Here is a 26,745-nt window from a genome sequence, read left to right as displayed (position 1 = left end):
GCAAAATCATGAGACTTTTGATTAACCCAGTTTAAAAACTAATTTAAGAAAACTTCACGCACAAGAAAGGAATTTTAATATTTTGGTTAAAGTAATGGTAGAATTACAAAATCATCAGTGTTTAAAGGGCAGATAAAAACAGGAACGGAATTGGCTCTTTTTCTTAACTTCTAACAAGCTTATTGATCGGCATTTTACATGGGAAGTCAACAGTGAAAGTTAAGAACATTCACCGATAGAGCAGTCAGCTAATTTGGTGTGCATTTGATTTCCATTTGATTTCCATGCAAGTAGTTCCTCGGGTATTATGAAAGTAACCTACATATGTGAAACATTTATTAGTGCAGTGTGGATCAATTTCAGCTGCTTTTTCTTCCCCAGTCTCCCACAAAGTAACATTAACTAAATTTTTATGATGCAATAGGAGACCTTTTGTTTCATGGGGTATGACATGTCACTGCAGAACAATGTTATCAGTTCCATTCCTCCTCTTCATTTCCCTTTCCCCCGCAATTCGTCCCTTCCAATCAACTCCCATTGATTCTTTTGACACTCACCAATACTAAGGGGTAAATTAGGGTCACCATTTAATCTACTAGCATATCTTTTGGGCAATTCTATATCTCTTTGGATTTACCTAATGTTGGCTTAATAACAGAAAATACTATAGCTTTTTTCTATGATAAATTATGTCTAAAAGCAATGTTTTTAAGTAATAGATACGACGGAACAATCTGTTCAAATGTGTGTTTTTTGTTCATTTGAGCTATACCGTTGAATTTCACAACTGCTTTTGAAAATTTGTGGAAATACTAAGCTTTATATCTGTAGCTTTGGTGTAGTAATTGGGTTCAAAGATTGGAGAGATAATGAAAATGGCTTGTCATCTAGAGTCGTGGGGTCTGGAACACTCTTCCTAAAAGGGTGATAGAGGCAGAAATGGGTATCACATTTAAACAGTTATTGAAATGTGCATTAAAGAGGTGTAAGTTACAGTGATACAGATGTAGTTCTGGAAAGTGGGACTAGATTAATAAGAGGCGGGGTAGAATTGCCCATCAAATCTACTCCGCCATTCAACCATGGCAATCTCTCCCTTCTAACCCCACTCTCCTGCCTTCTCCCCATAACCTCTAACACCCGTTTCGCGAATTATTTTTGGATTGGCTGAAACGCTACTCGGCCAGCATTTGTAAAGTTTTTGATTCTATGAAATCAAGACTTCCTGGCCATATAGCTGTGGTGTTCTTACAGGAGTCTTTAACAGTAGGTTTCCCTACTTCCCAAGGCAGGCACGACGCGAAAGCCATAGGCTGAGCTCTAATGTATCTTCTCCCATGGCCCAGTTCTCCTGCAATCAATGGGCAGAAGATGCAGGAGTTAGCAGAATTTATTCAGCTTACTAGATAGATTTATTTCCAGGCATTAATGTTTACTAATGGTCCTGTTTAAAAAATATTGCAAGGATTTTTTTCATTTATTTAGCTTTTGGGATGTGGGCATAGCCATAGTTTACTGCCCAACCCCATGTGGTGATGCATCATTTTAAACCACTCTGAAGGTAATTGCATTGTGTTAGTAAGTAGGGACTTCTAGAATTTGCAGTCGGGGACAGTAAAGTTATAGAAGTAATTTTCAAATGGTGTTGGTATGTTTTGGATGGGCTTTGTAGGTTGTAATGCTCCCATGCGCCTCTTGTCCTTGGTGGTAGAGATTAGAACTTTTGGAAGGGGCTGTCAAAGGATATTTTCCTATCAGTTTGTCAGCCTGATATCTACCCTTGCATTGAAGTCTTAATTGAAATCATCAATCAATTGGAGCACATGTGCCACTAGAATTTTGTGAATGTGTTTTCCTTTTTTGCTGCAGTTCAGTTGGAAAATAAATATCAGAGAGATTCATAAAATCCTTGATAGACACAGTGCTGGTGTAACTCAGCGGGTCAGGCAGCATCTCTGGAGGAATGGGTGACGTTTCAGGTGAGACCCTTCCGAAAGGTTACCCATTCTTTCTCTCCGGAGATGCTGCCTGTCCCGCTGAGTTACTCCAGCTCTTGGTGTCTATCTTCGGTTTAAACCAGCATCTGCAGTTCCTTCCTACACCTATCCATAAAATCCGTGTTATTGTTAGACATCCTATCTGGATAAAGAGCACCTGAGTCCTGCAGATTTGTTGACCCATCCTGCAGCAAAGAACCCTTCACCATTTCTGGGAAGCTGAAAGAAATAATGAGTTTAAGAACGTATAGCTATTTGGAGAGGATTATCTTAGCTGTCTTAAAAAGGAAAATAGCACACATTGCTTAGAAGAGGATGTATTTCAATGAAACACATCATTGTATTTGCAATGAATGCCTATTCCTGGATAGTAGTTTTATAATTACCCTAGTTTAATAATTACCTGTTATGGTGATTTATTATTTGTTTTTTAGCATGCATTTCTTAAGAAAAGTTGTTCAATATAAATAACGTGATTATTTTTGAATAAATGTTTTCTTGAATTGTCAGTAGTAATTTCTTTTTTTTCTCGCCTCCATCCGTTTTCCAAAATTAACTCTCAGGACACAGCTATCGTTCACCCTGTGCCAATCCGCATGACTCCAAGTAAAATTCACATGCAAGAGATGGAGCTGAAAAGAATTGGAAGTGGTAACTAAAATGGCTGCTCCCATGTCTGTCTGTCTAATTCAGCATTTATTTAAACTTTCTGTTATAATCTTGCTTTCCAGAGAAGGTGTTTTGTTTTATTCATGAATCCGACTTATATCATCTTAAAGAACCTTTCAAACACACAACTGATTTGTTACTGTGCTCAGAGCCATGAAGTAAAATTGCCTATGCTTCTTTGGCCCTAATGAGAAGGTGTTTTGAAGTTCTTGTATGTCCCAGAAGGTACAGTTTTGTTCCTGAATGAGAGGTTTGACAAAAGTTGATGGCTGGGCAGACTTAAGGTACAAGCCAAGTTACAATCGCTCAAACTATGGATGACCCCACATGCAATTTGACCTCCTGTATATTAAATTCAAAAGGCTGGCGCACACACTCGCATTCATTCCTACAAATGGCAGAACCACTTTTAGTTCTTGTCAGTCTTTTTTGCTTTTGATGCTGTTCATTTTAATACTGTGGAAATATGGTTACCATATGTTGTGTCTTCGGGTTTGATGTCCTGATAATAACGACACAATTCAGGTTGTTTCAGTTGCCTTAATTTACTCCTTTATTCAGCTCCTTGCCTGTGTGGCGTAGTGATACTGAAAAGTGCTTACATACCTAATCACAGTGTGTGTGTGTGTGTGGTGAGTGTGCCTGATACAAAGTAGTGCAGGAGGTTGGGACTGCTACAATGAATATGTAGCATATGTAACATCCCCCCTTCTCAAAAGAAAAGAATAAAAGTTAGTGACACTAGAGGATTTCCAGAGCGAGGGTGGCAATCCTGTAGCAGATACCGTGGGATTATTCTGCCCACATTCATGGCATTCTGCTTTCTACTATACTACACAACAAAATATATAATGGCAGCTTGTTTTCTTTCAGGTAGTGCGTAGCCAGTCAAGAGTCATGTCTTGGCGTGACTTGTGACTTGTCCCTTCCAGTGCTAGCGATAACGCGCTGGGGGTAAGATGTTGCTCCTGGATCTAGTAGATCTGGTTGTTGCCTGCAGTGTTGCACTCGATGTATTGGTGACTTGTTGAGTCGTTTCCTGGCCATTGGTTGGTGCTGGTTGACTATATAACTCACTGGTAGCAGTTTGTGAGAATGTGTTGTCATCAATGGCAGGTGTTGCTGTTGCTGTGGGTGGTGTCCTAGGAGTTGCTGGTGTTGTCTTTGAAGTTGCAGGTGTTGACATTTCAGGTGTCGGGCGGATGTGAATTCTGTTTCGTCTCAACTGCCTGCCCGGTTCTGTCTCTATGATATATGATTTTGGGGTTCCAGCCCTACTGGTGATTTGTGCTGGGGTCCATTTCTTTGTTATTGGATCCTGAGCATGTACGTTTTGGCCTTGAAATAGTTCAGGCAAGTACTGTGCATTTTTGTTGTATTGTTTCAGCCCCTCCTCCTGGGCAGCTGCCAATTTTGCCCTTGTTTCTTCTTGGTCGATAGGGGGTTGGATTTTGCTTGGCAGGGTGGTTTTGTATTTCCTGCCATTTAGCATTTCTGCAGGAGACTTCATGTCAGCCTTTAGTGGAGTTGCCCGTAAGGATAATAGTGCCAGGTTTGGATCCTCCTTTGCCTCTCGGCATTTTATTAGTATTTTCTTGGCTGTCTGTACTTGCCTTTCAATAAACCCATGGCCCTTTGGGTAATGTGGTGAAGATGTTGTGATTTTGAACCCGTATTCGGTGGCCAGCTCTCTGAATTCCCGAGATGTGAATTGGGTTCCATTGTCACATACGATCTGCTCAGGTATTCCTTGCTCTGCAAACAACCCTCTAACAATTGACACAATTGTTTTAGCTTTCAAGTCCTTTATGTTTCTCACAAATGGGAATTTGGAGTAGTAGCAGGCCATAATCAAATACCATTGCTGGTTCTCTGTGAACAGGTCTGCTCCGATGGTTTGCCATGGCCGGCTTGGGATATCACTGGGTGTCATTTCCTCCTTCTGTTGTGAATTCCTGTATTTTTGGCATATGTGGCATGTAGATACCAGCTTTTCTATGTCCTTGTACATGCCTATCCAGTACACAGCGGATTTAGCACGGAGTCTGCACTTTTCCATTCCTAAGTGTCCTTGGTGGATCTTTTCGAGGATTTCTTTTTTCATGGACTTGGGTATGATGATTCGTGATCCGGCCAGCAGGACTCCATTCTCTACCGAAATATCATCACGGATGGTCCAGTATTCGCGGAGGATAGGCTGAACTTGTTGTCTCTTTTCTGGCCACCCCTGTATTACCATTTGGGTGAGGAGCTGGAGTTCTTCATCTCTGGCTGTTTCCTCTTTAATCTGTTCCAGCTTCACGCTTGTCACACTCACAATGTGGTGGATCTTTATGCTCAGCCCTTCCATCTCTTGTTTGTCATGTGTTGATAGTCTGGATAGGGCGTCAGCTAGCAGCAGGTCTTTTCCTGGCTTGTATCTGATGTTGTAGTCGTAGCTCTGTAGCCTCAGTAATAGTCTCTGTAGTCTGGCTGGTGCTTTGGTGAGGTTTTTTTTTCCGATTTGTTCTAGAGGGCGGTGGTCTGTTTCGATGTCGAAATACCTTCCATATAGGTAAGTGTGAAATTTCTCGCAGCCATAGACTACTGCTAAGAGTTCTCTCTCTATGTTTGCGTACCTTGATTCTGTAGGAGTGAGTGCTTTGGATGCATACGCAATAGGTCGGCCATTTTGTATCAGTACTGCTCCAACTCCTCTCATGGAGGCATCAACTTGGAGTGTTACAGGTTTCTGTCTGTCATAGTACTGCAGGATCGTTTCTTTGCTGATGAGTTGTTTTAATTTCCCAAAATCTTGGCTATGTGAAGCACACCAATCAAATTCAGCGTCGTCTTTCATCAATTCACGGAGATTTGCTGTATGATTAGCAAGCTTAGGTATGAAGACTCCCATGTATTGTATGAGCCCTAGGAAACTTCTTAACTGTTTCTTGTCTTTGGGTTCCTCCATGTGGTTGATAGCATCCACTTTTGTAGGGTCCGGTTTCACTCCTTCTGCAGAGTAAATCAGTCCAAAGAATTTGCACTCCCTTTCTTTGATTATGCATTTGTCTGCATTGAGCTTTATGCCGGCTCTTCGAGTTTTTTCCATAGCCTCATGGAGGTTGTAATCATGCGTGTTTTCATCTCTGCCGTATACTTGGATATCATCTGCTATCCCGATTGCCCCTTTACAGCCTTTGTATGTTTCATCTATTTTCCGCTGGAAGACATCTTGACTCACCTTCAGCCCGAATGGGAGCCTGTTGAATCTGAATCTGCCAAATGGCGTGTTGAAAGTGGTGAGCATTGATGACTTCCGGTCTATTTTGACGTTCCAATATCCATTGCTAGCATCCAGCTTGCTGAACACCTTGGAACCGGCTAGTGCGGGTGTGATCTCTTCAAGGGTTGGAGTTGGATAATGGTCGCGCTTCAATGCATTGTTCAGATCCCTGGGATCAAGGCATATCCTTAGTTTTCCGTTTGGCTTTTCTTTGATAACAATTGAATTTACCCAATCAGTTGGTTTAGTTATTGCTGTGATGATGCCCTTTTCTTCCATTTCGTTTAGTTGTTCCCTTAGCCTCTCTTTCAGTTCAAGGGGAACACGGCGGGGTGGGTGGATCACTGGCTTCACACTGGGGTCTACTGTGATATGGTATTCGTATTCCTCAAAACAACCAACGGTATCGTCAAAACACTCTGGGTACATGTCCATCAATTCTTCTTTGTTCCTGATGGGCGGCCGGTTTTTTGATGGGTATGTTTCTGTCAATTCTGCAGGAGTTTGTCTTGATTTCATAGTTGATTGACACAATCTTCAGTCTTTGGCACGTGTTCAGGCCGAGAATAGCAGGTCCTTTCGATTTAGTGATGAAGAAGGGGCATTTCACTTCTTTCCCTTTGTATGTTCCTGCTATGATTATTTTGCCTAGCTGTGGGATTATGGAACCTCCGTATGCAGCTAGGACTACATCGCTACTTCCAAGGATTCCTTTCCTGACGCTGCCATCTTTTGTCATGTGTTCAGGGAATATCTTTCCGTAAAGATTGACTGGTAAGATATTGCTCTGGGCTCCAGTATCAATTTTGAGCCTTAGATTAATCGTTGTTCTTTTCTTTCCCACTTTTTTCTGTAGTTGTATTATAGTATATGCTTCCTCTCTGTTGCTATGTGTTTTGCTGTTTCCCATTTCGTGGACGTCAATGGTCCCAACGGAAAGGAATTCTTCCTCAGAGGTATCTGAGGTTATCTCCTCTTCCTGTTGGACGTGTGCGTGTATTTGTTTCCTTCTCGTATTTCTATCGTTCTTTGACCATTGCTGCTTTGGCTTGGTGCTGTATGATTTTGTTGACCTACACATTTTCTTCCAGTGGTTAGGCCTCCCACATGAGTTGCAGGTAGTCCCGTATGCTGGGCACGCCCTGCGATCATCAAATGCATGCTCTGTACCGCAGTTCCAGCAGCTTCTTTGGCTTGCTTGTTTGTTTGCATGCCTAGAAAATGTCTGCTTTGGAGCCTTTAAGGTGGAGCCAGGGTCACGTTTTGAGAGAGCGTCTATATTCACTCTGGTGCTGCTCTGAGATGAGCCAACTTGAAGGCAGAGGGAGGACATTTGTTTCCTTGTGGCTTCGAAAGCTCTGGCAGCATCTACGGCGTCTTTTAGGTTGAGGGTGTCTTTCCCTATTAGGGACTTTTGGACCTCTTGGTGGGCGCACCCCCATATTAGCTGGTCGACAATTCTGTCATCTTCATCACCAAATCTGCATTTCTTGGCCACGTTCCTTAGTCTCGAAAGGAAAGTGTCGGTTGTTTCTTGTGGGTCTTGTCTTAGCCCTTGGAACTCATACCGATGGATTCTGTGGTTTGATTTGGGCTCCATATGGTTCGCAAACCTTTCAAGGACTATTCCCGGATTATTGCAGTCAGGCTCTGTTAAGCTCCAACTGTTAAAAATGTCTAGACCCTTCTCCCCGAGCCATAGTAAAATATAACTGACCTTCTCTTCATCTGCAGTTCCTTTCAGGAAGCTTTTAAATGCCAGCTGGCTCTTTTGTTTGAATTTCTTGAACGCCTCCACCACATCATCGGCGTCCCAGTTCATCGTAGGGTGGAGGCTCATTGCTGCTGTGGAGGCCGCCATCTTGTGTTGTTAGGCGGGTGCACAAAAAAAATCAATTTCTCTGCAGCCGCTGTTCCTAATTCACAATAGCGATTCACAATAGCGCGGGTTTTTACTCGAAAGTCACCGCTGCCACCATGTTGTGTCTTCGGGTTTGATGTCCTGATAATAACGACACAATTCAGGTTGTTTCAGTTGCCTTAATTTACTCCTTTATTCAGCTCCTTGCCTGTGTGGCGTAGTGATACTGAAAAGTGCTTACATACCTAATCACAGTGTGTGTGTGTGTGTGGTGAGTGTGCCTGATACAAAGTAGTGCAGGAGGTTGGGACTGCTACAATGAATATGTAGCATATGTAACACCATATCTATTTTTTGTGTATTTTCTGACTCAAATTACAAAATTGACATGTACATATTTGTAAATGGAACCCATTCTTTACATGGAGATGGCAGGTATCCTTAATGGATTCATTGTTGGTTCCTGGGGCTTCATTGGTGGAAGCACTGCCTTGACTGCATGTTGCAAAGACATCCATCTCTGAACTATGTCAACTTCATCGTAGAGTAGAGCTGAGTTCTTGATTTTGGGAAATGGCATTAGCCAGAGGTTTGCCCCATGATTGTTGAAGTAATGCTACTTTTCAGTATTTGATACAGGCAGTTTTGGGCAGAGTTGCATTCACTCATGTAGCACCTTTTTTTGTTGGTGTCTCTATAACTGATTCAAATTCACTTTGCAGTAGAAAAAAGTACCATAGTTGATGGTTAACTGTGTTGTATGGATGGGCTTGCTATTATAAGTCATTTTATAATGGAAGTAAATATATCTTCCAACTATTGAACTAATGTACATCCCTATTGCCCACTCTGATGTATATGTTTTTAGTTGAGACATAAGACTACAGATGCAGGAATCTGAAGCAACTATCAATCTGCTGGAGGAATGCAGTGAGTTTAGCAGCATTTGTGGAGGGCAATCGACAGTAAGTATTTGGGTCATGACCCTTTATACAGACTGCTAGCATAAAGAGTTGATGGGAAGGAAGGGGCTACAACTGGCAAAGCAGTAGGCGAATCAAGGTATCAGGAGAGCAAGGCTTTGAGGCTCTAATTTATTTCCAGAACGTGGGTCCAGCCAGTTCCACTCTACTAGCGTGCAGCTCCACCTGGTGGAACTTGTGCTTGCCTGAAATGACTTCTCTTGATTCCTCCCAATGTCTACAAATCAATGGGGTAACTATGAATCCTAGTTATCCTTGCCTTTTTGTTGACTACTTGGAATGGCTTTGTTCAAAACCTACTCTGACACCACTCCCAACTCTGCTCCACATAACTACATTGACAGCTGCCTCCTGTTGCCTCCTGCACCTGTGCAGAACTTGGCTATTTCATCATCTTCACTACTAACTTCTGCCCTACACTCAAAGTCACAGACAATATTCAAACCCTCTTTATCATGAACAATTCTGCCAGCTGCAATGTGATCCCACAACCAGAGGTATCTTCCCCTTCTGCTTTCCACAGGGACCACCACATGACTCCTTGGATTGCCTGCCCCCCTGGCACTGTACCCTGTGAAGGTTGAAAGTGTAGAACATCTCAAAACCTTCTCCCTGACTACCATCCATGGGCCTAAACTGTCCTTCTAGATGAGACAGATTCACATGCACCTCCTCCAACATCGTCAAGGGCATTCGGTGTTCTCAATGTGGCTTTTCTACATCGGTGAGACCTAACAAACACTTGGCAACTGGGTTGCCGAGAACCTGCACTTTGTGTGCCATGGCCAACTGGACCTCCTAGTTACAAACCTTTCCAATTACTCTTTCCATTCTCGCACTGATCTGCCTGTCCTTGGCCGCTTCCGTTAGGGCGAGGCCAAACCCAAACTAGAGGGATAGCACTTTGTATGCTGTCTGGGCAGTGTATAACCTGATGGAGTGAACATTGTATTCTCCAATTTCAAGTACCTTGCTCCTCCTTTGTCCCCTTCTCTCTCTCTGATCTATCTAGCTCCTCACATATACCCCCTTCTTTCCAACCCCCAACCACTCCATCTGTCCATCTCTCACACATTCCACCTTCTGCAGCCCTTTGCTACCACCATCTGGCACCTCCAGCCTCTATTGGTAGTTCCACCCCCTCCATCTACCCTCTTCACCTGGATCCATACATTGTTTGTCAACTCTTGCCCCAGCCCTCCCACTCACTTTTTCACTGGCTAATTTTCCACTGGCCTTTCAGTCCAGGAGGGTACTGACCCAAAATGCTGGCTATCCATTTCCCTCCACAGATGCTGCTCCACCAATGTTCTTACTGCAGATTTTGTTGCTGTAATTCTTGTTCGTTGTGTCACTGATTTTCTAAATTAACTTTGTATCCAATTACTACTGCATTGTTGTAAATTTCACTTTTCACCTTTTTGTTTGTGGGAGCTGTCCAGATTGGGTGTTCCCCTCATGATCCTTGTTCTTGAGCTGGAGCTCAAGAGGACTGCAGAGGTGGAGTAGTTTAGTTGAGATACAGCGTGGAAACAGGTTCTTCGGCCCACTGAGTCCGTGCCGACCAGCGATCCTCTGCACATTAACACCATCCTACAACAATTTGCAATTATACCAAGCCAATTAACCTACAAACTTGTACGTCTTTGGAGTAACTTGCCCAAGCAAAAGATGTTGAACACTGCATTTTGGGAATCATCTGATCAAATATTCATGGCCATCAGTTTATAACCGATCACTGCATAAAGTAAGGCATATAGTGTTTAATGTGAGCATTTGTGCTGTTGCTTCCGTTTTGGTGCTCAGTTCTGATGCAAGATAGCACATTTATCACTCTGATGAATGCCTTAGGTCTGCCTTTGAAAATTTGTTTCATTCTCTATTCTCAACTGGCATTTGGGAAGGCTCTGGCTTGTGTGTACAGATGAGACTCTATAGAATATTTAAGTTTCATAAGTGGCGGGGGGGGGGGGGGGGGGGGAATATTTTAATCTTTTCGGTCTGGTCTTATGCTGAGGTCCCAGAAATGAACTTGTATTTGCTACATCTCTCTACCCAACCATATTTATGGATGCAGAAATCATATTTTGTCATTTGTATAGCCTACAACAGATTGTTAAACTGAGGCTTCCCAGGCTAGAAAATGAAACCTAATAGACTTGCCAGTTTGTGGTAATAGGTTCAATGGTAAAAACATAAGAAATAAAAGCAAGAGTCAGCCTTGAGCTTGCTCTGCTATTGAATGAGATTTTGGCTGAATTTATTTGGCCTTCAGCTCTACTTGTCTGCAGTAACTCCCATATCCCTTGATTTCTTTGATATCTAAAGAATTGTGCACTCAATATTTCATTAATGGGATATTGTGTCATGCAGTTACAAAATGTAGGCCGCACTTAGACTTTTGTGTGCAGTTCTGGCCGCCACACTACAGGAAGGATATTGCAGAGGTAGAGTGCAGAAGCAATTCACCAGGATGTAGTTCTAAGGGGATTTTGGATAAGCTGGATTTGTCACTGTAACATAATCAGCTGAGTGGTGATCTTACAGAGGTGTATATATAAGTGGTGCAATGGTAGAGCTGCTGCCTCCCAATGGCAGACACTCAGGTTCGATCCTGACTATGGGTGCTGTTTGTGCAGAGTTGGTGCGTTCTCCCTGTGACTGCGTGGGTTTTCAATGCGTGGTCTGGTTTCTCCACATTCCAAAGTTGTACAAGTTTGTAGGTTAATTGTGAAAGTCCTGCCCTGGTTTGACAAAACAAACTCCCAACACTTCACACTTGACAAGAGTTAAATTCCATTTGCCTTGGCCCACCTTCTGCACTGATCAAGATCATAAGTATATAGATATCCTTCCTCACTCTCTACTGTGCCACTAATTCTGATGTCATCTGCAAATTTACTAACAATGTTAACTACATTGTTATCCAAATTGTTACTATATATAAAGTAGTGGACCCAGCACCCACCTCTGCAGCACACCACAGAAAGCAACTTGGGTATTGCCAGGTTAGTTGACTGGATATGGAAGAATGGTTTGTGATAATGTATTGAGCAATAGGTAGCGTTATTGAAATAAAATGTACTTGAGGTACAGTAAGGATTATTGGCTACTATGTTTTAAGAGAAAACTCGTGCAGACAAACTAAAGAGGAGTTGATTGGTATTTTGGAAGTAGGGGGAGGGGGGAGGAATGGGACTGGTAAGAGAGTTTTGCTGGAAGTGGCAAATGGACCTAATAGATTAAGTGGCTGCCTTCTGTGTCATAATAAGCAAGCAAATAGTAGACTAATGCATTTTTCCACATGCCCATAAATTCCTGCCTGGGACACTTGTGCTAAATGTATTTGCAGGTCTGATGTGAAAAGTGTACTAAGTGGTACTGGAAAATGTACCCTGATTTATGAGTGGTGGTGTTTTCATATTTTGAACTGTGGTTGATGAAGTGCAAATGACCTCTCTCAATATATTGCAGAACTAACACACCCAACTAGTCCTTTGCTTACAAACTCGCCGGAACTTTCAGAAGAGACCAAGCTCGCTACCACTGTGAAATTTGTTGCAGGAAACACTGTAGGTAAGGGAAATAAATGTTTGGCACCACATCCAACCAACTGTTTGATTTCTGTTTGCACACTCTATTGGGGAAAATGCACTTGTTTTTGTCGTAACTCTGGTGTTCAGCTTGGTAACAAATAAAATGTAACAAACAAAACAAATGTATGGATATTCCTAAGCTGCACAAACTTGATTTTATTTCCCCTGGATTCTGGATGGATCATTTGAGATTGCATGATGATTCAAAATGTGATTCTTTTTCCCTCGACAGATGGCTACAGTAGTTCAGATTCATTTGTTTCTGAATCTGAGCAGATTGGAAACAGCATAACCCGGCAACGGTGAGTAGTTGCATCTCTAGGGATCTTCTGGTTTTGAAGCTTCATAAAATTGAATTACTGCACGGAGAAGAGTGTATTATGATTGATGGTTTTTGAAGAGAGAGTGTAATGGAATTAGTTCTGTGGAAATGCAACTGATGACGAGGCTGAAAGCATACATTATTGTTCTTTTTACAGTTCGCACTCGGGCACTTCTCCAGACAATACGCTCAAAGCTGCACCTCCTCCACCTCCACCAAGACCACAGCCATCACATTCAAGGTCGTCTTCACTAGATATGAACAGAACCTTTTCCGCAAGCAACACAGGTGGGGAGCCTTATTGGAAAGGTTTTCTTGATCACAATATTCAAAAAGCTCTGACTGCAAGGATATATGCAGTCATTAAATTATATATCGGTTTCAATCGTACCAATTCCAAATGGCACATCAAAGGAAGTGGCTGCAGGTGTGAAACTGGGTCAGCCTGTGTAATTAGCAAGGCAGGCGTGATGTTTGTTTGAGAATATTCAGTGATTGCATTTTTATTCCTGTTCTATATGGCTCCTCTACAGGGCAACCACAGGCTGGAGCTGTTGCCTGTCCCCCTGCAGTGCCTCCAAGACCACAGCCTACACAGGTAACCGAATTAACTTTTTGAGACTGAGTTTTGACGGTGTAATAGTGGGTGAGGGATGCATGCTGAAATCGCTGGAATATCTCAGCAATATGTATCTGAATGTAATAGATATATAACGTATACATTTTTGGAAACTAGCAGGACTCGTAGGATTTGCATAATATTACTTCAATTTTGGTTCTATTCTATGGTTGTGAAAGATTGTGTATTATTAAAGTTCATCAGTGTGGTCACATGGGGTTTGGGGTTCACTTGTGACTTGATTCCTTGAGTGGATAGAACAGAATTCTAGAAATGTGATTCAACGTTTGACTCATCTTTTCTTTAATCCAAGCAATGGATTCATTTTTGCACGAGCATTTGGAGGCTTTCAATGTTTGTACAAATCATTTTGGTGCCAACAAGTTATTTTTGTTTTTGTGCTACAAAAAGTACTCTTGGAATGTCCTGTCTATTATCAATCTGTTGTGACTGTTTGAAGACTGCCACGGAAATGAAATGCTTCACTGAACACTGCTGCTTTTCGCCTAGGTGACTGCGCCTCCATTACATCGGCCAGTGGACGTTGATGGTCACGTGGCGCACGGCAACACCTCGCCACACCAGATGCCAGAACAGCCAAACTTTGCCGATTTCCGCCAGTTTGAAGCGTTTGTATCGAAGGCCACAGAGCAGCAAGTAGATGACTCAGATCAGCATTCTGAAACTATTCCGGTGAGCGAGGTTGCAACGTGGTGTTGGGGAACTCGTACCATTGCTCTACATATCTGGTTTAAGGCAGCTTTTAATCAACTTCATTTTTTGTGTAGCCAGAGAAGCCTTCAGATTCAACAGGGACGTTGAGAACGGCAAAGCTAGCTGGTTCTAGTGATGAAAAGCCAACTGGAAACACAGTACGTTGTATATTTGATTCAACATTATAACAGCATTTAATAGGTATAGGTAAGAAGGATGGTCACTTTTTTTCTGCACGGTAGGGAAATCCAAAACTAGCGGGCAAACTAGGGACCAAAATACAGTGTAAGATGGTTGAACAGGTTCAATTACAATGTTTGAAGACATTTGTATGGTACATGGATAAAAGCAGGGTAGAAGCCATCCTGGAACCTGTTTGCACGTGCTTGAAAGCTTTTGCATCCTCTGCCCAAGGGAAAAAGAGAGAATTACTGGGATGTAAGTGGTCCTTCATAATGTTAGTTGCTTTCCCAAGGCAGCGTGAATTGCAGATCGAATCAATGAGGGTGGTTAGTTTGCATGATGGATGGGGCTACATCCATAACTCGGTAATTTCTTGCTGACTCAGCCAGGTAATTGTGAAACCTAACTGATGCATTCTGAAATTAGGCTTTCTGCAGGAGATCCTCATGACCCTTGTTCAATTTCAGCTTCCTAAAGCTTACATATGCTTCCCTTTTCTTCCTTGACTAAACTTGCAATATCTCTTTTGTCATCCAAGGTTCCTGAACTTTGCTATCCTCAATCTTTCATCTTCACATGAACACGCTGTCCTGAGCTCTAAGCAGCTGACCTATAATAGACTTCCACGTGTTAGATGTGAATTTACTCCCTAAGAACTATTCCCACTATACTTTCCTCAGTTCCTGCCTAATACTGAATTTTCAGCAAGGAGACCTGAAGTACCCTGAAGTTTGTACATTAAACATCAACTAGATACAATGACGTGCTTCTTCCTGCTTCAGAATTGCTTTCGAGAAACAGGCATGAAATCGAGCTTGGTTCCATGTTTACTGTGCCCTTTTCAGTCCCGAGCAGTTCCTTTGCATTTGAAGTGATCCAACAGTCTTATGGGTTCCAAATCATTTAAAATGTTCTGTATGTACTTGTTTTCAACCCCTTGCATTTATTAAGCATATTTAAAATAGTAAAATATATCAAGGCATTCTACAGGAGTCAGTGAGCCACATAAAGGGCACAGTGGGTCTGGTGAACAAAAACCTAGTTGAGCATATAAATTAAGGATCATCACAAAGCAGGGCTGGAATTTAAGGGGTAAATACCAACGTTTTAGTTCCAGGTTACTCTAAGTATGGTTGATTGTGATAATTACAGGTATGCAACTGCCAGAGTTAAAACAATGTGGAGATCTGAGACTGGTGTGGAGATTATGGATAGGAAGGAACTGCAGATGCTGGTTTAAACTGAAGATAGACACAAAATGCTGGAGTAACTCGGCGGGACAGGCAGCATCTCTGAAGAGATGGAATGGGTGACATTTCGGGAGATGGAGATACATAGATAAGGAAGTGTAAGATGTGAAATAGGACAAAGGGAACTTTCGTCAGAGAGAGGAGGAGAACTTCTTCAAAGAAGACATACCTTGAGGAGATTTTGCAGTGGAGTAGACAAAATGTGCAGGAAGGAGCTGCAGATGCTGGCTATGGGTATGATTGGGGATTAATAAAGTGGTTGATCGAGGTTTTGCTGGACCAAAAAACAGGATAAATTGGCACATTGAATGAGACAGTACTAGTTAGAATGAGAAGCAGAGTTTGGTTGTTGAAAATCTGGAGGGGTTTCCCCCATATTTTCACATCGTAAAACTTTTTTGGGGTGGTGTAAAAAGATTGGAAGACATCTTCAGCAAAGAGCTCTTGGTTCAATTGATGAGGGTGGATAGAGAAAAATCAAATTCACGAGCTGCTTATTATCCAGATTGAACTGCAATTGTAATTTAGTGGGAAAAGTTAATTCTGGAATTTTGAATTAATCCTGCCTTTTCCAAATTACAGGTTAAAAGTACAACGTGTCTTGTTCCTCCTCCAAAACCCATTCGGCGAAGACTGCAATCTGAAGAAGAACTTCGGGGCGATGCAGAGGAGCCTACCCCAAAACCCAGCATCATCAATACCGTATTAGTCTCGCACTCTTCGGCTTCAAGGTGGATTGGATTCTCTTTAATTCTCTTTTGCAACGAGATTGCAATTTCCCTGTGGCTGATACACTGAGTGTAAACCATATTAGATCCTGCTGTATAAGAATGTGCTGTTGATGCCAAATAGGGTCATTACTTTGGGTTCAATGCATGGTTATTTGTTGTACCTGGTCATCTTTGCTGTTGATATTTTCACCCACTTATAGATGCATGCACCAAGAAAATTAGACCCATGGTAGTTAACAGGATGTCTATTTGCAAGAGCAATGCCATACTGGAGCTCAAGTGGCTATGTCGTTCCAAACCAGTTGGGCCACATTATGACACTACTCATTGCCAGTCTCTGGGCCAGCTACTATCCTTAGTCATAATAAGAGTAACAAAAATACGCTGCTTTAAAATAAAATGGATGGGCACACTAACATCTTATTTTCATTTTAGGTCAATTGGAAAGGATAAAAAGTCCATTCAAGCTTCGATCAGAAGGAATAAGGAAACTAACACAGTGCTTGCCAGACTCAACAGTGAATTACAACAACAACTGAAGGTAAGAGAATCGAAGTATCGGTAGTGAAACTTGAAAGCATTGATACTTGCAGATTTGACTTCCTGAACAGCACATTTCAAAGTATTAGGTAATACTAGATGCCAGCAGGGCAATTTTTAACAAAGGAGCTTATCCAAACAATTGGGCAAACTTTAAAAAGTTCAATAATTAATGCATTCATTTAAGAAAGGTCGCAGGAGGAGCACTGTTTTGCCAATCTATTATGTACTTCCTTGCATAAGTGTATTGGTAGTATGGCGAAATCTGGGGGCTGCCTGATCAGTATGTATATGGTTTTCATACAGATAAAATTAGTTTACTTTTTTTTGCAAAATTTCATTCTGATGGTGTGACAAATAAATGGCATAAAATTGTATTTACATTTAACATGTGCTACCTCGCCACCATATTTGTTCAGCTTGCATTCATATGAACATTGCATTCAGTGAATGTATCCATAGTCAAAGGCTAACAATAAAATCTCAATTTGGCCAGAAGATTTGCAGTTGGTCTTTAGTTTATGTCAAGTGGTTCAAAGGGCATGTGGGATCAGTTGACGGCTTGGGAGAATTGTCGGAAATTAATACATTCTGCTTTAGACTATGAAAAAGTTCTGTTTGGTAGAAATCCATGTTTGACTGGAAGTCAGATTGCAATAAGGGATTTTGCAAATTTGAGTACTCAATGGGTTTTTTGAGGACTCATTTTTAAATATGTCAGGAAATAAAAAGAACCCTCATCCTGCAACATTTCCATTCTGTTTTCATTTTCCCATTTTCAGACACTCAATGTTTGACTAACAAATATTTTAGAAAAATCCAGAACAGTCATTGACTACCCCAAAGTACAAACTGCCTGCTCAGTCCATGTAACGCGCATGATGTCTCCTGCACATGAGTGATGCATGTAGCCTTTGATGCTTCAATTTAAACTCCCAGAATGTGAGCTTTATCTAAGTGGAGTACATGCTCCAGTCAGCATCAATGGTGCCAAAGTGGAAATGGTTGAGAGCTGCAAGTATCTTGATGTCAATATTACCAACAATCTGTTGTGGACCAACCACATTGATGCAACAGCCGAGAAGGCACGCCAATGCCTCTACATTCTTAGGAGACTGGGAAAATTCAGCATGTCTCCAATGACTTACAAATGTCTACATATGCATCATAGAAAGCATACTGTGGGTTACATCACAATTTGGTTTACGAACAGTTCTGCCCAAGACTGCAAGAAATTGCAGATTTGTAGATGTAGTCCAGTCCAACACACAGACCAGACTTCCCACCATTGACTCCATCTACATCTCACGCCTCTGAAAATCAGCAGCATAATCAAATACTTGTGCCACCTGATCATTCCTCCTCCTCCCTGCTCTCGTCCAACAAAAAGTACAGAAGCTTTAAAGGGCACACTACCAGATTCGGGAACAACTTCTTCTCTGCTATTATTCTTTCTGAATCCCCTCTACCCCATTGCGGACATTGGACTTTGTCTATGTAACTGATGCACAACAATGCTGAGAACTATATTATTTCCTCTACATCTTTCCCTTTACTATCTATTGTTCTTGAGTTTGACTTGTATTTATGTCTGGTATATCTGAACTGTTTGGATAGCATACAAAACAAAACAGTTCACATGACAATAATAATCCTAGAAACATAGAAAATAGGTGCAGGAGGAGGCCATTTGGCCCTTCGAGCCAGCACTGCCATCCATTGTGATCATCCACAATCAGTAACCTGTGTCTGCCTTCTCCCCATATCCCTTGATTCCACTAGCCCCTAGAGCTCTATCTAACTCTTTTAAATTCATCCAGAGAAATGGCCTCCACTGCCTTCTGTGGTAGAGAATTCCACAAATTCACAACTCTCTGGGTGAAAAAGTTTCTTCTCATCTCAGTTTTAAATGGGCTCCCCTTTATTCTTAAACTGTCCCCTAGTTCTGGACTCCCCCAACATTGGGAATATTTTTCCTGCATTTAGCTTGTCTAATCCTTTTATGATTTTATATGTCTCTATAAGATCCCCTCTCATCCTTCTAAACTCCAGTAAATACAAGCCGAGTCTTTCCAATCTTTCCTCATATGACAGTCCCTCCATCCCTGGGATTAATCTCGTGAACCTTTGCTGCACTGCCTCAATAGCAAGGACGTCCTTCCTCAAATTAGAAGACCAAAACTGCACACAATACTCCAGATGTGGTCTCACCAAGGCCCTATTCAACTGCAACAATCCTGTACTAATCCCTTGGGTTATGATTTGGAGGGCAAAGGCAGGCCATTGTTACATTGCTGCAGCAGGTAGAAAGACCACAGTTAGTGAGATGAACTGAAATAATACTGCATACTCTGAGAAATAACTATTAACCAAGCTTTCTTTCCTCTTGTCTCTGCTGGCTGATCGTTGCAGGATGTACTTGAGGAAAGGATCTCGCTTGAGGTGCAGCTGGAACAACTTCGGCCATTTTCGCACTTGTAGAGCAGGAGCTTCCTGGTCACGTGGATGAAACTAAAGATCGTGTTGGTGCAGATGTGCCACTGGATCCTGACTACTCCCTGCAGGCAGCTTAACTGCTCAGCTTTGTGGGTCTACTATGCAGTGATAGTTGCCATGGTTAACTTCATAGAACTGCTCTCTTGTCATGTGGGTGCCATTTGTTTAAAAAGAGGGAGAAATAAAATAAGGGAGCTGTGAAGCTGGTAAATATTCTGGTCCTGGAGGGCAAGGGGGTGGGGGTGGGGGGGGGGGGGGGATGGAATAGAGGCAATTACAATAGTTTTGATTATACAGAACAGCAAATAATTTCATCTTCCCCCCTGATTCCCTTCCCTTTAAATCAGTCCTCAATTTAGACAAGAGAAATTACTTGCCAATAAGACAGTTCTTCAATAAGATGAGCAGGCCAGAGCAGTTCCTGTTGAATCCTCGAGTCATTGTCATTGAAAGAGGAATGCTGCCGGTTTGCTTCAACATTTGAAGCACTGTGTTCAGTAAGCCAATGTCAAGTGTTTTATAGTCTTGGGAAATATTTGGTAGAATTGTGAGACATGGAATGGAAGAGCTCTGCTAGAGTGGGCATATTTCCTGTATCAGTTTTCAAAGGGGTATCTCTAAATGCTTTTCCCTACTCCTTAACTTGCATAGCTTTCTGTTTGGGTGAGGCCTGTGTTTGTGCAGCTTGAGTAAAAAGGACTTCCTTAGCCCTTTTTGTGTTTGAACATTCAAAACTTTTTTGCATTGCATTACTGCAGCAGAACACTAAGAAGAGTATCCCCAATCAATTGGAACAAGCTTGGTGGTGTTGTAAGGCTTGGTTGAAGATATGTAATGAAATATTTTGCACTACTGAAGTATAAGTGTATTCATGTATTGCTAGTTATGGTTCAAAACCACTTTTTAATTGGAGGGTGTAAAAGATAATATATGCTTGGAGTTGGGGTGAAAATGTAGAGACCACCACTAAGATTTTTTAATATAAATTGAAGCCAGTGAATTGTTAAGGACCACCAGCGTATTTACACTGAAGCAATCAGTTGGTTTCAGCATGTCAAGAAGCTTGGGGTGTACTGTTTTTTTAAAATACTGAGTGCACTGGACTTGCTAATAAAGTTGCTCTGTGGCTGTATCCCAGTAGTTCTATTGTAAACATTCACAGAGGAAATTATTGTAGCATAAACCACAAAAGTGGGGTTGGATTTGGGAGGGATGTTGGATGCAGTTGTATGCGTATGGCACCTTGGGTTTGAGTAAAATATCACACAGAGCTAAATCTGTGCGCCATTTGTTTGGATAGTGAATTAAGCAGGTGAATCAATGCTCTTTCCCCAGCCTCTGCACTCACTGGAAGTGACGGTGTGTGAAGTTTTTGTAGTATGGGGGTTTGTGAGAATACATTGTGACTTAGGAAAGACAACTTTAGTGTGTGTATGTTACTGATCTGCAGTTGTGCGATTACTCAACGCCACCTCTGCATGCTGTTGAGCAACCTCTGCTCATTACCTTTTCATTTCACCCACATCACATTCTGAGTACTGATAGATGCTGTCCAACTCCCTGACACAGCTAAAGGTAATCCTCTTCACATTTAATACTCAAACTAATTGAAGATTGTACAAAACTAGAGAATTTTTCTTTAAATTATTATGCAAGGAACAACATTTTATAATTGTTTGACTTCATTGTTCAGTATTCTAAGGGTTAGTGTGATTTGCAGTTTCTTATCTGTGTACTTTTTTTAAAGAAAACAAGTTTCAGTTTGGGAATATTTTTGATTTCTCTAACTTCAAGCCTTACTGTTACGGTTTGTAGTTTAACAGAGAGGGATGTTTGGACAGATGGGGAGAAGAGGGGGAGGCCTTCCATTTTCACCCAATGAGAGCCACCTTGCTATTCAGGTCAATGTACTGTATAAGGAGTATGATGTAAATTGTATGATACACACTTTTGATCTTGTATGTAAATTTACATTAAATTGCTGACTCACAGCAAATCTATTTAATTGTTTATTTTGGCTCTGGGGTCTTGGGGATTCAACTGCATGGATGTATCTTGGCAGAGCAAAGTAGCAACTGTGATTTTTACACAAATAAAACTGCACAATATTTTATCTTGACAACTTGCTCCATTCACCGTTCGTTCACTATTTCCTTGAGTTCAGTTCCCAAAGAGAATTGCTAATATCTCATATTGATGGATGAGGCCTGTAAAAGCAGATAATGATTTGTTTTGTGGAATTTACTTGAAAGAAAAATATACAAGGGACCTGTGAAACCTATTGTTTGAATCCTGGAGCACATCACATGGCTAATTCATCTTCTGTCATCAATTGGTAGACACAATGCTGGAGTAACTCAGCCGGACAAGCAGCATTTCTGGAGAGAAGGAATGTGTGATGTTTCGGGTCGAGACCCTTCTTCAGACTGATGTCGGGAGTGGGCGGTACAGAGATAAAATGTAGTCGGAGACAGTAAGACTGGTGGGAGAACTGGGAAGGGAAGGGGAGGGGATGGAGAGAGAGGGCTACTTGAAGTTTAACAAATCAATGTTCATACCCCTGGGGTGTAAGCTACCCATGTGAGGTGCTGTTCCTCCAATTTGTGCTGGGCCTCACTCTGACAATGGAGGAGGCCCAAGACAGAATCTGTCATCAATTCCTCTCTATAATATAAAGCAGTGATGCCATTCCTGCAACGGTCATTTGGTACACATCCTAACTTGGATGTGTATTGCTGTTTCTTCATTCCCATTACCTCAAAATCCCCGAACTCTATCCGACAATACTAGAAACGTAGTAAAATAGAAAATAGGTGCAGGAGGAGGCCATTCGGCCCTTTGAGCCAGCACCGCCATTCATTGTGATCATGGCTGATCGTCCCCTATCAATTCCCCAATCAATACCCCAATACTCTGGGAAACCTGGACACAACTACTTCAATTGAAGGTGGTTCACACTACCCAGCTGAGAACAATTTCAGATCATCAATAAACTAGCTTTGTAAATAATGTCCACAACCAAAAATGTATAACAGAGAATGAAGTATTAAGTTGAAGAAAAGAGGAATCCTGAGCACTGCCTTTGAGACAAACCGCAACTATCATATCATATCATATATATACAGCGCGGAAACAGGCCTTTTCGGCCCACCAAGTCCGTGCCACCCAGCGATCTCCGCACATTAACACTATCCTACACCCACTAGGGACAATTTTTACATCTACCCAGTCAATTAACCTACATACCTGTACGTCTTTGGAGTGTGGGAGGAAACCGAAGATCTCGGAGAAAACCCACGCAGGTCACGGGGAGAACGTACAAACTCCTTACAGTGCAGCACCCGTAGTCAGGATCGAACCTGAGTCTCCGGCGCTGCATTCGCTGTAAAGCAGCAACTCTACCGCTGCGCTACCGTGCCGCCTAAAGATGGATGAACTGACAAAATGCAACTGGTGCACTGCAGTCAGGAAAAACGTCATCAAATGTTGCAAACAAAAAAATCTGAACTTGTCTTTCCCGTTCTGTTCTGGGTAATACAGAAACCAAAAAAAGTTAGCAGTATCAGCAAGGATGCAATGTTGCTGGGGCTTGTGTACAGTTCCAGTATAGTGCAAACATCATTGAAATATTGGTTAGTTCAAATGTCTTTGGGGGATAGACATTAAATCAAGGTCATTAATGCTGTCTGAGAGACAAAACACTTGGCTCTTTTGAAGAGAACAACGTGCTTTATTGCTATTTTTGATCTGGGTTTTTAGCATTTTGCAGCAAAACATGGGCAGTGCATTTCTCAGTCATTTTAAATCACAATGCAAAAATACACTTTGTTGCTTTATTCACTGCCGATAAATGTAGACAGCAATTTAATCAAACTATACTCTAAGTTGTTTATAATATTGGAAGATGTCATCAGCAGAATTATTTTGCTCATTGCAAGCCAAGAGATGGAAGAACTCTACTGCGGTCTAATTTTATTTTCAGAGTGTTCCATGGTATAAAATATTGCTCCCTAATTCTTAGACAATGGCTCTTTTGAAAGAACCAGTGATTTTCACCGGTGATGTGCCTTGTTTTGAATAAAATTGCACCATGTACCATGAATGTGAAATACAAGGCTTATTTTTATGTAACAGCTTATGAAAAATGCCAGATGCTCAAACACAAATGGCATGCCAATAAGGGAAGCAGCATGAATTAAAATCATATTTATTTTTCAATTAAATATGTTGCAAATAATCAAATTTAAAATTGGAAAACCTGAATAGTGAGAAGGCCCTTGGTGGATATTGTGCTGAAAGCTTTTAGTGGTAATAACGAGCTGCCTGGGAGATCAGGTTTCCTCAACTGCAGCACAAATGGCACTTTCTAATATAGACAGCCAAGTGACTTTGTCTTCCTCTGTCTCTGTTGCACAAATCCATTGCCGTTTTGGCCCTTGCAGTACGAATGCATTTTGAATATCTGAAACGCAAGAAAAATATTTTTATGCCCCCAAAACAAGCTGTGAAAACATGTAATATAAAATGTTTGCCCTATTGTGTGGTTGAAACAGTGTGCTCATCCGGAGCTCAATTTGACAATATTGAAAGGTATCACTTGGGTCCTGCTTTGCAAAGGCATTGTATGAAAAGCTACTTTCAGGTAGACGCTTAACATGGCGGCACGGTGGTGCAGCGAAAGAGTTACTGCATCGAAGACCCGGCTGTAATCCTGACTGCGGGTGTTGTCTACGGAGTTTGTATGTTCTTCCCGTGACCACGTGGGTTTTCTCCGATCTTCGGTTTCCTCCCACACTCCAAAGAATGTACAGGTTTGTAGGTTAATTTGCTTGGCAGAAGTGTAAATTGTCCCTAGTGTGTAGGATAGTGTTAATGTGCGGGGATCACTGGTCGGTGCAGACTCAGTGGGCCGAAAGGCCAGTTTCTGCGTTGTATCTCTAAACTAAGCAGGACAGCTTCATGTATGTTTCTGTAAACTTGCAGCCACTATGTTTGATCTGGTTCTATCAGAGTAGCCAAGAGAAACAATGGGAGCAATAGGAATGAGTGAGATTGGGCAGCAACTCGCCATTACTATGATACGAAGACTCAATTGAGTGAAATGTTTGTCCCATGAGTGTGGAAAGCATAATCTTAGATAAGAAAATATACAAATAGCTGTACATTTGGAATCTGGAATGTCTTCAATAAGAAGTCTGGAGAGAGCCACAGATGCCAAAAACTGGAGCGATGTCTTTAGATTTTGTTCAAAGGGCAGATGAGAAATCGTTCTTGAAGCGAAAAGAAGAGCATCATTGAAAAGGAAGAGACTCAGGTCACTAATGTACTCGTAAATCCTGGGGAAAGAAACCAAACCTTTGTAACATCATGCATAAACAATCGTTTAACATTCACAATCAGCCGGATGTTTTATGGGATTGTGTTTTTACCCAATCAGCAAGGTTTGGAATTGCAAGAAATTTGACAACTTTTTTTATCCAAGCATTTTATCACGCTTCCCTGGTTGATTCAGTTAATTTCTAAAGCATAAATGCAAGTTTTTATATAAACTTTTTCTCAAGCTTGGATTGTTCCACGCTTATGAAGAATCATTACTGCAATGAAAGATGACAACCAATTTGTGCACAAATAATTTTTGAGTCGTGATTGTTTGGATAAATATTACCTCAACACCACAATAAATTTCTCAGTCTTACATAATGTGGTGGAATATGTAGGACAATCTCAACTGTTCCAACAGGGAAGCATTAATGCAGGAGAAATCATGCAATTCTAAGACCAATACTGACCTCAAACCATCTTGGGTGGACTATTGTATGATGAGGGAAAATAAAGTTTGGAACCTCATACCTTAAGGTAGCACAAATCTTTTCATCAGGGCTGCTCATCTGAGCCACTTCTTGAACCCCGATCAGGTACCTGTTCGCCTCCAGAAGAATCTGTAAATCAATCACGTATCCTATCAGTGCTCCTGAAAGAGCAGTTCCAATGCACTGAGCCCAAATTCAATACCACCACCCTTCCTCACTACCTGTAACAGCAGTAAACAGCTAATGTATTGGGTAGAGAGTATCAATCTCACTCAAGTTAACTGTGAGATTTTTTTTTCCCCCTTGGCTGAGGTGGGGAATTCATACAAAGCACATCTGTCATGATCCTCAGAGAAAATGGCCAACATATCCAACTAGGGAATTAGTATTATACAAGGCTGTACACAGAGTGGAAAGTGCTTTGTGAGACTATACATGCTCTCTCTTTGGAGGGAGAACTGATTTGTTTAAATTGCAATTGCAGTTTAGAAAAAGCCCATTTATCCCATTGTGGCAGTGTTGGTACTTTGCATTTTGTTGTCCCGATTAAACTGATCATGAAGAGGACTTTATGCACTTTATAGACAAAGAAAGCTCACTCCACATTGCCAGCACATCAGTCACGGCACTGCATGTACTTGCTGAATGCTTTCAGCATTGTTTTTCCTCATTGGCTCAGTTGCCTGCATTTCGCTGTTTCTTTGAGGCTGCCCATCAAAGAGATGGCTTTCCCATTTTAGAGGAGAGCAAACACATTTGAAGTATAAATGAACCATTGCACAGGGGGCTGCTGCAGAGATGATATTTGGCCTTGTATGCAAAATGGCTGTAATATTTGCCAATGTACATGGTAGCCTTGTAGTGCATTGTATATTCCTGATATGGGTATATTCAATGCCGCTCTTAGTAACAGCAAATTGGTACAATTGAGGTTATTGTTACTGTATTATTAAATTCCCATTTACAATGTGCATTGTAACATGTGCCAAGGTTCTTAAGTGACTTGTCAAATGAAGTGACATTGTACCAGAGGGAGAGCAGAACAGGTCATCAAAACTTAATCAAAATGGTCTATTTTAAAGTAGTCTTTGAAAAGAGCAATAATCGTTAAGGATGATTATAATCAGGTTACAGGTCAGGGTTGGAAGAGTGGAACTGATTTCAAATAATGTATTCTGCTGCTGCACAGTGGACAACAGTCAACACAAGCCTATGAGTAAACAGAAAGAAGAATTGCAGACAATGGGAATTGAAAATGAATAAGGAGGGCTAGACAAGTAATAGAGTTAGAACCATCTTAGAAACATTACTAGAAAATCACTCACCATTACTTTGCTAGATACACCAGGGAAAAATCCATTCAACCTTGTTTATATATAAATGGAAAGATAATTTGCACAATCTATTTTGGCAGTTAAAGAAAGTTAAACAACATTAAATTTACAAAGATCATATTAAGGCCAAATAATATGATTTTTGCAATAATGTGAAAATATATTCTGTACAGATACAGGTTTATTGGTTGAATTAGATGCATATCTATTCCTGGCCATCTTGCATATCAATCATTGGCTTACAGGACTGCCGCCTATGCTGTTTTGAGCTTCCACCATCTGCAGTTCTCTTTCCTTCTGCACTTTCAGCTGGAACAGAAAATAACAGCATCAAATCTTGACAGAAAATCTTGAAGTCACATTTGTGCATGAAGT

General features: G+C 41.4%; 2 protein-coding genes across 7 annotated transcripts in view; one reads left to right on the top strand and one right to left on the bottom strand.

Annotated features, from left to right (window-relative positions):
- reps1 (RALBP1 associated Eps domain containing 1) overlaps nucleotides 1-21,325 on the top strand; it is a 50,520-nt gene extending 29,195 nt beyond the window's left edge. For all 6 annotated transcript variants that reach the window (XM_078405449.1, XM_078405450.1, XM_078405448.1 and 3 more), the window contains 10 exons: nucleotides 2,561-2,648; nucleotides 12,250-12,351; nucleotides 12,604-12,673; nucleotides 12,851-12,981; nucleotides 13,227-13,291; nucleotides 13,823-14,005; nucleotides 14,101-14,184; nucleotides 16,042-16,190; nucleotides 16,626-16,731; nucleotides 19,143-21,325. In XM_078405449.1, the coding sequence (XP_078261575.1) occupies nucleotides 2,561-2,648; nucleotides 12,250-12,351; nucleotides 12,604-12,673; nucleotides 12,851-12,981; nucleotides 13,227-13,291; nucleotides 13,823-14,005; nucleotides 14,101-14,184; nucleotides 16,042-16,190; nucleotides 16,626-16,731; nucleotides 19,143-19,211 (1,047 nt within the window). In that variant the 3' untranslated portion in view covers nucleotides 19,212-21,325. The remainder of the gene's footprint in view (nucleotides 1-2,560; nucleotides 2,649-12,249; nucleotides 12,352-12,603; nucleotides 12,674-12,850; nucleotides 12,982-13,226; nucleotides 13,292-13,822; nucleotides 14,006-14,100; nucleotides 14,185-16,041; nucleotides 16,191-16,625; nucleotides 16,732-19,142) is intronic.
- Nucleotides 21,326-23,402: 2,077 nt separating this feature from the next.
- The window catches only part of ect2l (epithelial cell transforming 2 like), a 44,830-nt gene continuing 41,487 nt past the window's right edge, over nucleotides 23,403-26,745 (bottom strand). Inside the window, exons 19-22 of the mRNA XM_078405978.1 lie at nucleotides 26,614-26,679; nucleotides 25,077-25,219; nucleotides 24,390-24,562; nucleotides 23,403-23,688 (exon numbers count right to left, since the gene is read on the bottom strand). Of these exons, the coding sequence (XP_078262104.1) occupies nucleotides 23,558-23,688; nucleotides 24,390-24,562; nucleotides 25,077-25,219; nucleotides 26,614-26,679 (513 nt within the window). The 3' untranslated portion in view covers nucleotides 23,403-23,557. The remainder of the gene's footprint in view (nucleotides 23,689-24,389; nucleotides 24,563-25,076; nucleotides 25,220-26,613; nucleotides 26,680-26,745) is intronic.

Source organism: Rhinoraja longicauda, chromosome 9 (assembly GCF_053455715.1).
Source record: "Rhinoraja longicauda isolate Sanriku21f chromosome 9, sRhiLon1.1, whole genome shotgun sequence".
NCBI classification, from domain to species: Eukaryota; Metazoa; Chordata; class Chondrichthyes; order Rajiformes; family Arhynchobatidae; genus Rhinoraja; species Rhinoraja longicauda.
The sequence above is the reverse complement of the archived record's forward strand: the minus strand, read 5'-3'. Positions and strand labels throughout refer to the sequence as shown.